The following is a 14312-nucleotide window of genomic DNA, read 5'->3' as shown; positions in this document are numbered from 1 at the left end:
AATTGCGCGCGTGGCCGACCAACTGCCCGCGGTTCGGTTGGTGCCGTGGGAGACCAAAAATGGAGCCAATTGTTAAATTGCAAATGCGCGGGATTGACTGGATCAGGTTTGACCCGGCCCGAACGGGTCTGTTTCGTTGGAGACTGAAGGCTGAACCAATAAGATTGCCAAGCTGTTGGCATGGGAACTAAATCTGGATCGATATTGTTGCATTGTAGAGAAGCATAATTGATTCGGTTATGGGTCATTTGTTGTCGTTTAGATTTGTTTAGTTAATCATTGAATTAAGCCTTTTATTGGGTCGAACTATGAAACATTAGGGTTTGAGGTGAGAAAGAAGGGCGTTGACAAGTAGATGGAGGATTGAGTTGAATAGTTGATGTGGTCGGTCGAGTTGAATTAAGGTGGCCAATGGAGCTTCTTCCTCTCGTTTTCTTTCTTTATTGACGATCTTTCCAAGGATTCAAAAAAGTCCTTTCTGTGTTTCTCGTTATAGGACTAAAGATCTATTATGTTCACATTGCCTTTGGTAGTCACTTTATTTTTGTTATAATGTTAGGTACGTTGTCACTTGCATGATAAGAAACACATGCATCTCAAAAAATTAGAACTTTTTTTTACTTATGCACCAAACTTTCAGTACATTAGTTGAGTAATGATGGATCCAATTAATCGATTGGCATCGACACAACAACAGAATAGTAAAAAATATTTAAAAGTGTTTTGAAGTCAAATTCAAAGCAGCCTGTAAGCAATTCATTTGCTTTAACCAAAATAATCACACGACTGAAATGAGTTCCACATTTTTCTCAGAGCATGGTTTTTAAAACAAATTCATGTAATTACTTGAATGTATGAACCCATAACTACAACTGCACAAGAAATTTGTATGCTAGACAAAGTCTCTAAACATTGAACAATATTTTACAAGTGGCATAGAATGCACCCATTTGGTGTTGCAGCATTACAGGGAAGAGCGATGCTTGGACAAGCAGTTGGAAGGTCATGAATTCCTTCGCGATGCCAATTTCTTTACTGCTTAAAACACTTCCACTGGTGTTGTCAGTGTTGGGGGCCGATGATTTGGTTTCATCGGAACCATTGTTATCCCCATTTTGTCCAGAAGTTTTGGGTTGATAGCCACCATCATTAGCTCCGTCATTTCTTTGTTCAGGAAGACTGTCAAAATTGTTTCCCCCTTGGTTATCATCAGTGGACTGATCAGCACCATCATCTTTTGAAGTTCCTGGTAGATTATCTAGCTGTGCTTCAACCCCTACTCGTCTAAGATGGAGCTGCCCATTTCTTACCATGTTACAAAAAACAGAATTTGGAATATGAAGGTAATCCATTAAGAAATTGCCAGCCAGTACCTGAAGGTATAGGTTCACCTCATCTGGACGAGAAAGGAAGGGGAAATCACCACCTGTCTTCAGTATGGCTCGCCTAGCTCCAGGAAACCTTTCACTCACTTGATCTTTCAGCTGTTGAGGAACAGCACAGTAGTCATTCGTCTGAAGAAACAGAAGCAATGATTAATTGATGCCCCAGAAATCAGAAACTTATAATGAGATATTTGGGTAAGTTATGTACAAGAGGCCTCGGGTTTCTAAGGCAATCAGAAACTTGCAATGAGACATTTGAGTGATTTATTTACAAAGCAATATGTGATGAAACTGTTCTTTTGCTTATACTAGATGATGTTAGAACTGAAAAGCGTGAAAATGATATGGTCAAGATACATCATCAGATACAATGGTCAACAGTTAATTAGCTCACTATAACAGGCAAGGCAATACAAAATCACTATATACCAGGCAACACAATAAAAAACGGTAATTAGTAACTAATTTAAAGCGCCATTAATGGTAACTGACCATACCATTTGCATATTGCTTATGATGGGAATACTTAATATCATGGATTGAAGTATCGAGCCATGCCCGAGTTCCAGTCCTCAACTGGCTCGACACACTATCATTGGTGCCAATGGTGTGCTCAAGGAAGAGAAGGGGAAGGGGAAGGGGAGGAGGAGGAAGAACACCAATGTCGGTCGATGTCGAGAGAAGAGGAAGAAGGGTAGGAGAGGACTCACCTACATCAACTAGGGTTTTACGTGGTTTTGATGCAAAGGAAGGACCTAGGGTTTTAGCATGGTTTCGATGCAAAGGAGGAACTAGCACAGAGGGAGGAGGAGCCAATGCAGGCATGGAGCGAGGAGGAGCCGATGCAAGTACTAGTGAAATATAGCGGTTTCACAAGATAACGATGCAATGTCATCGTGCTCTTTCAATGGCGGACGTGTGAAGGTGCTCACATGGGGAAGCAGAAAGGAGAGGAGTCAATGATGGTGCCCAAAAGGAGAAGGGGGAGGAGAGAATCCACACGTCATGCGTGCAAAAGTGCCAGTGGCTTGCACTTGTCAGATGTTCTATGTGTCACCCATGCTGACCAACAGAGAACAAGACTTTAAATAGTGCTTAGCATAGTCCAAGTGTGGACCAAGATATAGAGTACTATTCGAGAAACTTTTGATCCTGGCTAATTCCAAATGAAGTGGGTTAAATTTACACCTAACTAAGGTTTGAAAAAACATCCTTCTGAGCATGAGAAAGAAAATGTCTAACGACTAAAACATACAATGACCAATCCCCATAGAAGTTCTCCAATCCTAGAAAAGGCATTTGGGTATTCTTCATTTAAAAATTAGGACTTTTACACCTTTTCTAAATGATACTGATTGGTAGTAATTCCTACAAATTGGCATGTACTACTCCAGCAACACACCATGACAGACTTAGGATAAGCACAATAAGCGCGCCAGATATACAAAGTTAAACACGGACCTTCCTTGGTAACAGAACTGAGTAGTGAGCTTGATAATATCCCATCAAGCTCAATCTATTTCATAGTTGTGTGTGCAAGAACTACTGAGTTCACAAATCATTGGATCTCCTTGATTGCAACATTTCTAGATGGTGCAATTGCATTTGGCACAAGAAGAAAACTTATCTTTGTTAAGAAAATCATCATTTGAGACAATTCTGAATAAGCACTGAATGATGAAAAAGGAGCAAAACATTTTGCATGCCTCTATATATATTCTAACGCATATGTTCTCTCTTCCAATAGTGCTCATAAATAAATGAGTTTGTCTAGATTTCTTCCTTCCCTTTTCAATTTCATATATATTGTTGCATCCTGCTACACCATAAAGCTTAAGCAATATCAGACCAGGACTTACATCCATGATTGTGATGAAGGAATCTGAGAGCGAAAGAGGCCCAACTGATGCAGCATTAACATTCAACTTTAGCCTTGAGGATAAATCATCACTTGATAAAATCTCCACCTGAGTGTTAAAAAGCTTCTAAATTTTCAATAATGGAAATAGTCTAACAGTGCAAAATATGCTAATTTATTTGAATAGATCTGTCACAAAAAAATATGAATCTTTTAACATAAACTAAAATCTATGACTACGAGTGAGGAAGACAAACCTTCTAGAAAATGTACCTGGCCAACAACAAAATCTATAGAGTCAGCAATGAATGGTTCATGTGAACCATCACGGATTCCTGATAAGATGTATCGCTTCAACAGAAAAGCAGGCGTCCAGTTAACACTGCAATATGAACAGAAAGAATGTCCAAAGGCAATTCTAGTTTTAGACTCAACAACAACAAGCCATGTTAGTTCGACTGTTAAGAGTGGTAGATGAAAAATGTGTTATGACTTCACTGTTTACCAAACCAGTAGCAAATTGTTTTGCCACTTTCTAATCTCTGCCATATCAATAGCAATATTGTTTCAGATAATATCATTGAACAATTTGATAGAAGATACTAATATTAGCAATGTTACCTCCAATTCAGTATAGACAAAACCAGTTTATCATAAGGTACAATCAGTTCAACACAACCATGACCATGTCACTATGTGCTCCATTAAAGTCTGGATATCACATACTTGAGGCAATAAGAACATTTGAGTGTAACAGCACAAGTCTATACAAATTTGACTGTCCTGCACTTCTGCTCAAGGCTTATGTACAGAGTTGCCCTTTGAAGCAACACAACAAAGTTTTAATTCGACAACACATGGAGGCATTCAAAATTTCTTTTTCTTTTTGAATAAGGATCAACTACATTAGCATAAAAAATGGTAAAAAAAGAACCAATTACCAATAATAGTTGAAATAAACACTTAAACCCTCATCCAATCTGCAGTAAAGAAAAGAAAACATACATAGGAGACCATGGCATGGCAGCTGCAAACTTGTGCGTCTCCAAAAATGTGTTTGAAAGAACAAGTGACTTAACCCGCCTTGGTCGATGTTGCGCAAAGACTAATGCAAGGAATCCACCAAGTGAAGTTCCATAAAGATGTATCTAGCATACAGTGAAATTACTTGTTAATCTGTTGTGGTCGACATTCATTAAATAAATAAAAAAATGGGTTTAGATGCAAAAGGTACAGTTAATTATATCCTCACTGAACATGAACATGTACTTGAACATTTTTGTGCCTCAAAAAAAATATTTAAAGTTCCAATAGTTTGAGCTACATTTAGAAAAGAACATCTAATATATCCATTCGGCATCTATTATATCCATATAGCACAACAACACTTCAAGAATCAACGCCATAGAGCCAACAGTGTGTAACTTAATAATGTCCTTCAAAATTTACTAAAAGGATAGAGTGTGGCTTGTTGGCCAAACTCCACATCCTAGTTCAAACTGTCAAGTTGCGGCATCTTAAGAAATGCTAATGAGTAGAAGAGACATCAGAACATAAGTGTATGAAGCATGACCTTTGGATATACATTAAAATATCCATAAGTTACCACCATGGTCTCTTCTACTCATTAAATTTTTCTTATGGATATTTTTATATTATTTACCTCTGAGATTCAACCATTGATAGATGTATTCCATCCTCCCGCACACGCTACATTAAATGGTATCAAAGTAAACTCGATCCAACATCAAATTTTCTATTTGGCATCATCATCTTCTCTGAGTTGACAGACTCTTCTCATAAAACTACATACCATTCATTCCCATAGTAAATCCACAGCCACTGAAACCTTGAAAAAAGAAATCACCAAACCTCACCCTTTTCCCCAAATCCAGCAGCTCCCTAGTCACATGTTTTTTCTACTTCTTCCTCCCTTCATATCCCACTTCTCCAGCAAACCCAACACAGCTTCCCTTTCAGCAAACTGCAGTTATAGCCAACCTCTTGTAAATACCTCTTCTTCACCTACATTGGATTCTTCCCCTCCTATAACACCATATCATCCACCTATAGATCCTCTAGTGGCAGCATCTTGCTGTTTGCGACCTTCTGTGATGCACGAGATGCACTTGCCGTTTGTCTGTTTCTTCTCCACAGACCTGAAGCATCTCCAACCGCTATGCTCCTTCTACAGAAGAGGTACTGGAGAACTCTGAGAAGGAGATCTCTTCCTTCCCCGAGCTGCTAAAGAAGACTGCATGACAACCACATGGGACCGCCATGGATACATATAGTATGTGTGCAATTAAAAAATTTTATTTGGTTCATTTAACCATTTTCAACTCAACAAAATTTACTTAAAACGTAAATTAAATTAAAATTAGTGTATTTAGGAGTTTGTAAAATGTAAATGTTAACTTTTGCAACTGATAAACACTTTAAATATCAATAATAATATTTTATGGATAATTTAGTACTGAACACATATGCTCCTACATATGCCTCCGCATGTGCCTACATAAGCATTTTAAAACCTTCACTATTTTATAAGCATTATATTTGTGAATATGTTTAGATCAACAAAATAAAAGGAAAACACCATTGATCTTGTAAACTGCATAAGAGATGTAGGTGCTAGGAGAATTATCAAATACCTTATCTGGGGACAAACTTAGATTTAGAACTAACTTGGAAAAAAGAATATGTTGATAAGAAGACAAAAGGAGTAGAGCTGAACCACCTAACTCTAATGACTAATAAGATTTAAATGCATTCATTAATTGGTAAGCTAAGACAGATGATTATTTTAACCAGAATGATGCCACCAACAACTACACAAGTAAGATTTATCAAGATAAGACTTAATAGTGTCTTTAAGAAATTTTACAAGTGTTCAATTCAATTTGGCATGAATAGGGCAACAACCTATCATGAGACATAGGGTATTCTCCCAGATTTTACCAATAAGTTGTACATTAATTCATAAATTGGAAACAATGATCTCTAAGTGTAGCAAAATATAGAAAACAATTTGAAGAATTGCACACATGTTATTACATTAGGAAAGAACCAAAGTTCAACTTTAGCCAATTTATTAACAACTTAGGCTAAAAAGCCAAAGAAAGGATGAACAATTTTTGTTTGCTTTAGTAGATGAAGCCTATCATAATCCTGCAAAGAGTGAATACTATATCGAGGAAAAGAAATTCTCCTATAAAACTATAGAATATGGCTACTATCATAAGCATAGAATTCCACAGATTGAAGATGCACAGAGCCATGTTGAAAAGGAAATAAAAATTCCAAAAGTGAAATCAATTTTATACTTTGGAAAACAACACTCAAAATCTCCAGTTCACTTAGTAACTCTTCTTCTGTTCTTTGACTAAATCATAAACCTAAATCTATGATGACTTGGACTTTTTAAGAAATATCCACACCGATCATAAGACATCCAATATCATAATTTCATCCCCTAAGAATAAGACATTTAAATAAGCCCCAAAGTTTGACTTTAGAAGAGCCCCAAATGGCTTGGCCCCTTCAAAGAACATTTAGCATGTTAAAACTTGGAACTCATAGAGTACGATTCATTAACATTACCTTGCAAGATCAATAGAGAATTATTTTGGATGGTTGCTTTCCTTGTCTTGTTTATGATTTTCACCAGCGTGTTCTACTAGACTTATATGTCAATACTAGAAACTATATTAATTATATTGAGTAATAATTAATTATTATAAATACATGCCAAGTTATCCTCTTGCATCCATAAGTTCCAAAGCTCCTATAAAAATTCCTCTACCAGCTTTCTTCACTTAGTTGTACTGTGATAAAATGTGGTCCTGCAATTTATTTATTTCCAACTTACTTAAAAATTAGTATAATTTTCAACATAAAAGATGTGTCAATCTTCTAAGAAATTTGAACCTCCATTTTTGCATATAGAAGTTTCCACAAGTCACACTCCTTCAACTTTGTGCCAACACCCTCATCCTTCACTATCATTTTCAAGCATTAGGACTATAATGGAGTTGCAAAGGGTGTCCCCACCTCATTGCATTGTTCCTTGTTCAGTGGAGGGGAGCCAAAAAGATGTAAATGAAGTCGAGCCCAGTTAAACATAAAAAAGGAAAATGAAGTTGCACAATTCTTCACTTACTGGAAGGGACATCCAAAAGAAGAAGATATAGAAACTTGATTCCTTATGATTTGAAGCAAAGATGAAGGTTGTTATCAGTTCATTACTCATTCAACCAAAGAAAAAACTAATGAAGAAATTCTTCTCCTTAAAGTCAAAACTAAGATGACGATGCAGTAAATTTTTACCCACTGAAAAGGATGGCTAAAGGGAAGATGAAGACAACTCATCAAGCGTGGAGCACTTAGTAGTCGAGGAGAATGATGCACATAATAAATGACCAATTAAATGAATTAGTCCAAAAAAACAAAATGTACTATCATCTAGTTTAAATTTTATTAAAAAGTTTAGTATTTTTTACTTTTCCATTTTCTAGCAAACCTATTATATGTTGCACTACACTTAGCAATTGAGCTATTTAAGAGTCTATAAAAGAAACCTCTCTTGCATTGTTTTAAAAGTTTAATTCATAATAACAAATCACATTGTCGTTTGAAAATTTGTATCCTTTTCCAAGTTGGATTTGTCGACTAAGGCACACAAATTTATCCCATCTCACTCATCCTACATCAATCTTTTATATTAGTTTCTCATTCATACTATCTTTAGGGTCACATGATATACCACTTGAGATAAAGTTGCAAAGACTAGTAATCCCTTTCATATATCTTTGTGGTTCTATGCATTCTCTTTTGAGGTAGAGTTGAAGTCATACATTACTGAAGTAGAGTTAGTTGCACAAAATCATCATTTACACAACTATAACCCAACTGATGCTGATGAACCGTCTAGATTTATTCACATATCCATCTCGTATAGTCAGAGATGGGCATAATTACACATGACTAGTGTTTAGAACTTAACATTAATTCATGTAATATGTGAATAGATACTATGTTGTTAAATGACTAATCATCCATGGAATGTGGAGATGAAGGAAAAGTATAATTTTTGGCAAGTCGTTCAAAATGAATTGCCAACTGGTATGAACATCCAAAACAAATGAGCAAATAATAGTTTGATCAAAGGTTGAATTGATCATGGCAGCACTTCTATTGGATTGTTTGTCTAGCCCCATGGTCACCTATAACTTGATGCTGATATCTATAATCCCAAGTAGGGCCTGAACCATACCTATGACTTGAGTTTCAAAATGATCTTTCACAAAAATAAAACCACACATGCTTTTGCTTCGGAAAAGCGGAATCCAACTTCCAATCTTAACTTCAAGACAACCATATAATTATAATAATCCCATTGAACCTTGGCATTTAGTATTTAACTACATGAGTATAGAGTGCAGCCTGTAGGAAGTGTATTGCATCAATCTACCACAACAGTTACAGTTCATAAAATTATAATCTGCAAAAGTTTTTTAACCAAATGCAAAAAAGATGTAAAACAGCACAATTCAACAATGAAGAAGAGAATAATTAAGTGAAACATATGCATATACATACATGATAGATACTAAGCGTATCCAGAAATTTCTCAAATGAATGAACCCATTCCATGTGATTCCAAATGCGTGGTATATCAACTGAAATCACTCGGTAACCCTGCAAAGAAAAAATAATTATAGCTCAAAGTGCCATCTAGTTTCATATAGCAAAAGCAATGCACCTAAAATTCATAAAAAGGTAATAGTGTAATTAGTGCCAAAGGAAGATTGATTTATACAAGGCCATGAATTAACCATGCTTCACTGCTTGGAAAAAATCCAGGAATTGTTATGATAGAAGAAGTAGAGTTTAAAGTATCTTTTCTTGCTCAAGATTCAGTCTTTGGCCTGAGTAGTCTAGTTTTGATCTCAGACCAAAACACTAGCATTTCAATCTATAACTAGAATGGTACAATTTGATATGACATGATGTTGACACTATGCACACTTCAGTTTAAATCCTATGATCCTGTTTTACAAGCTTATTTTCATTAAAATACAAGTCTTCAGCAATTATATTAAAATTTTGGAGCAACAAATTTTAAAAATATAAGAAGCATTCAACTAATCATAGGTCAATATGGATAAGGATTTGCCACAGTTGAATTCGTATCAACAATGGTAGGGCTGATTATATTAATTTTTTCCAAGAAAACAGCGACTCATAGAGATTGAGGAGAAATCTAGAAACTAGAGATTTAAAGAAACAATATTATGTTTGAAAATTGATTTGAACCCACAAAAATTTTGTTAACTTGAGAATGAAAATAGATGAAATCAAGTGAAATTTCAGTTAATCTAAGAAGACATTAAAAAAGTTAACCAATCTAGCCTTTCATTAAAACCTGTTTGAATCCACCTAAATTGGCAAGGATCACTAGTTTCACCTTATCATTACTTGTTAGACTTGAAGTCTCACCTATCTCTCACTCGCTATAGATCAAGCTAGATTATTATGGATCATGAGATGATTATAGATCAAGAACATAATAAACTCTCTCAATCAACAACGGTCCTAAGTTGTTCTTTAACTAAAAACCAATTTGAATGTAGTTAAGGACCCAACTGGATCCTATAACATAAAAAAATAAATAAATAATGACACTTTTATCAAATATATATAAATGTGTGTGTGTGTATTAACAATCTAGTATTATTGCATAATCTCTACTTAAACTATTATTTTGTTATTTGTTATGATCTACTTCCAATCTCATATATAGAATAATTTTAATTTTTTTCCTTTTTCATTTTTATTGTTCCCAACGATTTTGATTTCATCAATTCTACTGATCTGGTTGATACTTGAATCCATTGCTTATTTGAGTCTGGTCATGATACTAATCATATCTTCCTAATAACAAAATGAGCATGTGCATCAAATGTTATTAAATAATGCTCCTAGTTGAAATTGAATTCTCCACATACCTATAAATATATCTCCAAATATCCATAATTATATCTCAATTGGCCACTCATAGTTGACCTTGGACCAACACAATTGAAATTAAAACACATAGGAATCAGATATGGATTCGATTTCTCTAACTCTAGCATCTCTCCTCTTCGTCACTACTTATGCTCCAATTGGTGTATATCCTCTTCCCCTCTGTCTTTCATCTCCTCCCCATGATAATGTAGACAAAATTAAAGGATGAATCATGGAATATAATCTTTTCTGTCTCGAATGTTGGTGGATGCTTCTCCTCTTCCCCTTATCTTGCTTCTCTTTTTAGTGTTTCATCTCTTCACCATTATTGGTTGACAGAATTCAAGAGATATTGACCCAGAGAAGCCTTGTGGATTGGCACTATCGAAGATTGTCAGTGCGAACAAAAAAGTGGCATTCACCTGTACTGACATAGTATTTTGTATTGGTTGGCAAATAGAATGAAACTTTTTGACCATGCACCAAATAACACTTAAGGCCATAGAACTAATATTTCAACTCAATATTCAAAATAAAAATATTTTTATAAAAGAAAAACATAATCCAACAAGATAGTTTGACAGATCAGAAGCTGAACACTTAATGATTTTTGTAGGTGAAATCCTGGTACATATGTTTCAATATTGCATATATTTTCACATTATTTGAAGAATATCAAAGATCTAACTTGACTTCCCAATAAAATCACAATTCAAGTGGCAGCTAACCTAAAGAAGAATTGGACACATTTGAACAATATCACACATCTAGCTTCACAATCATAGCAAGACAATGGGACTAAATAACATCAATGCCAGGTAAAAGGTTGAAAAAATACCTTTATGGAAAGTGACATTATCTGTTTGTAATAGACATCTGCAGTTCCTGCAATTCCAGGGATGCAAATAAGAGGAGGCACTGATTTGGGACCAAAGTCATAGTATCTCCATTGCTTGTTACCAATCTTCACAACAAAGAAAAAAATCAAATGGATAACATACAATATACATTGCAATCTCAGAAAAATAAAAGATGAATTTATCATAGTCAAATTCTGTAAAACTATGGCAATCTACCAAACATTACTAACATCCAGTCTCGCAGGTATTTTACACTAAGAAGATTAAAGCAATTTTAGAAAGATAGGGATTCTTGAGCTAACAAAATAAAAGATTAACATGATTTATTGAAACAATATGAAAGCATGAAAATAACATGTGTCTGATTAAAAATAAGACTCCGTGTTGAAAAATAAATGTCTATCGTTAAAATATCATGTCATTGGTCTAATTAGTTTAAGTTCTCTATGACATGCTTCCTAACATGTATAATTAATGTTTGCCAGGTGTTAAAGAGTGAGATCAGCTAGGAGGCATTATGCTGATAACAATCAAAACACTCCAAGATCCAACATTTTCACCATAACAACTGGTCCACGATCAACAAGTTCACAGTTATGAAGAAGATAATGTATAATTGCAGGTACAATAGAACCAAACTTGGAGCATCCCTGGTCCTATGAGTTAAAAGAAAGAAGGTGCAGTAAACATATCTTTGTATTATACATTCCAACCAGGAAATGAGGCAATGTCAACTAACATTTTCCGGGAATTGACTGCCCCATTCCTCAATTACGGAAAGCCTACAACTGCCGCTTGAAACAAAGCCATTAGCTCAAGGGAAGATAGGAGAAATTAACTTGTGAGAAGTTTTCGACAACCCAAAAACGCACAAACTAGTATGTTTATACTCGATCAACAGATAATAGGATCGAAGCCAGGATGAGAATTAAGAAAGCGGGTCGACGGATCGTACGGAGATTTTGTGGAGAGGTACTTGCGACTTGAAGTAGACGTAATCCCCCGGCGCCTGCGAGACGCCTGCCTTCATTCTGAGGATAGATGCGTCGCCCTGCTCTCGGTAATCGCCGAGCCTTCAGAAAATTGTCGTACTGATTAAGGGAAAGGGGGAGATACGTCGGCGGAAGGCGAGAAGGTAAGAGAGGATTTGCCGGCGATGGTGGTGGCTGCGACGGCGGCGGAAGAAGGGGCGAAGGATTTGCCGGAGTCAATGAACCTCTTGGGGCAAATAATTAATATACCCAATAAATATCTGAAGCGGAAAAACCAGAAAGGGTAAAAATGAAAATAAAGAATGATTAAAATGGTTAATACAGTGGATGTTGCGCTGGCGAACGTCGAACTGATAATAGATACCTCGAGGTGACAGCCAGATGGGCCCACTTGTTAATCATTGTAGATAATCGAAGAAAATAAAGCATATAAATCTATTATGTTCGTATTTTAAATCTAAAGCTCGTCATGTTTACACTACTTCTTTGTATAAGGCGATAAGAAAAGAGAAGGGAAGGATAAATAAATAAAAAAATTAATTTTTATTTGAGATGGAGTAAATTAAGAAGAGGAAAAGGAGAGAAGGATAAATTTTATTTTTTCATGTTTATATCATTAGAATTTTTTATATTTTAATTTGGAATGTAAAAAAAAAAAAAAAATTAAAAATAAATTACATTATTTTTTTTGCTAATTTAGTAAAAGCATCTGAAAATTATAAAAAAGCCCACCCTAGTAATTGTATTTTTTTTATCAAATGCCTCGATTCCTAAAATTTGAAGGTCTGATACATGCATACATGTGCCTCAAAAATTTCAAGTCTTGAACTTACTTTTTATTTGCTAGTTGAATAAAATAAAAGTAGGGGCTTTTTATTATGGCCTAGAAAATTATTATAGTGACTTTGTTCTTCCCGCTATTAACATTTGATCAAAGATGAAAAGTAAAGTAAATCAAAAGATAAATCAAACAGAAAACTACTACTTCTTTACTTGAATTGATTAAGAAAATAAATAAATAACAAATTACAATGATGAAATGAAGAGAGAATGAAAGTCTTTTTTTTTTTTGTATGATCTCGATTAACGTTTGTTTCGGTTGGATGCCGCAGACGGTCAAATTATCAGTCAAAGATATGTCACCTCAACCTTTACTGGTCCCGCTAATAAAGGAACCTAAAAAGAAAGAGTTGAGTGAAGGGGTTAGCGAGGCACCAGGGATTCCCGACAGACTACTCCGACGCTCAAGTTAGCAGAGCGAGCATGAAAGAAGAAAGAAGAAGAAGTAGTATATGAAGTGTAGAGGATTCGAGAGAAAGAGTTCTTTATACCTGTCGGAGCTTATATAGTAGCTAAAGGGAACATTTCTTCTGTCAGAGGAGCAGATTATGCAATGTTTTAGGGAAGCAAATTATGTGATCCGCTGTCAAATGAGTTGGTAATACGCCATTAAGGGCACCATCTCTAACCATCCAGCAGCTTGGCAGAGCTGATTATTCTCATCTGACAGCTATCGGTGCAAGTGCGCGGAGATCTAGGGGACCAGGTTTGGAAACATAGTAACCGTCCCTATCCTTTGGGCAGAGTTCACACGCTTGGACATTTTCTAGTACCAAACGCGGCTGAAAGAGAAATCGAACCTAAGCCGAGTAGATGGGTCAGACTATTTGAGGGTGAACTCAGAAACGAGGGGGCGAGGTATATACCTGAGCGACCGAACTATCAGAGCATGTGCCCGAGTTGACTAAGCATGGGGGCGAGTGATCGAGATGCATAACTAAGCGGGCCAAACTATCAGAGCATGTGGGCGAGATGGTCGAGCTGTGTGGTCAAGATTGCATGGTTGAGACTGAGCAGCTGAGCTGGTTGAGCATGTAGACAAGCTGACTAAGCATGGGGTCTGAGTGCCCGAGATGCATAACTGAGCGGCCAAGATAGTCGGAGCATGTGATCTAGATGGCCGAGCTGTGTGGTCGAGATTGTATGGCCAAGATTTGAGCAGTCGAACTGATTGAGCATGTAGATAAGCTGATTAAGCATGGGGGCGAGTAGTCGAGATGCATAACTGAATGGCCAAGCTATCAGAGCATGTGGCTGAGACTGTATGAGCATATGGTCGAATAGTTGAGTCCGAGCAGTGTGGCTGAGACTGAGTAGCCGAATTGACTGATGGGCCAGGCTGAATGAGACTATTTGGGCCGCATGT

The 14312-nt window shown here is 36.1% G+C and overlaps 1 protein-coding gene across 2 annotated transcripts; it reads right to left on the bottom strand.

Moving 5' to 3' along the window:
* Window positions 1–749: 749 nt before the first annotated feature.
* LOC141835464 (uncharacterized) lies at window positions 750–12335 on the bottom strand. Of its 2 annotated transcripts, none has more exons than XM_074722904.1 (8): window positions 12070–12335; window positions 11093–11218; window positions 8845–8943; window positions 4249–4391; window positions 3517–3625; window positions 3245–3352; window positions 1374–1484; window positions 750–1295 (listed from the first exon to the last, which is right to left on the bottom strand). In XM_074722904.1, exons 1-8 carry the CDS (start codon window positions 12142–12144, stop codon window positions 906–908), a joined length of 1161 nt encoding a protein of 386 aa, XP_074579005.1. In that variant the 5' UTR covers window positions 12145–12335; the 3' UTR covers window positions 750–905. The 2 variants fall into 2 exon arrangements, with proteins under 2 accessions (XP_074579005.1, XP_074579004.1); XM_074722903.1 differs by having other exon boundaries at window positions 1374–1514; window positions 12070–12334.
* Window positions 12336–14312: the final 1977 nt, after the last annotated feature.

The sequence above is a fragment of the Curcuma longa genome, chromosome 1, assembly GCF_044706935.1.
Source record: "Curcuma longa cultivar G26 ecotype Majalengka, Jawa Barat chromosome 1, ITB_CL_G26_1.1, whole genome shotgun sequence".
NCBI lineage: Eukaryota > Viridiplantae > Streptophyta > Magnoliopsida > Zingiberales > Zingiberaceae > Curcuma > Curcuma longa.
Note: the sequence above shows the minus strand (reverse complement) of the source record. Positions and strands in the feature narration are given on the sequence as shown.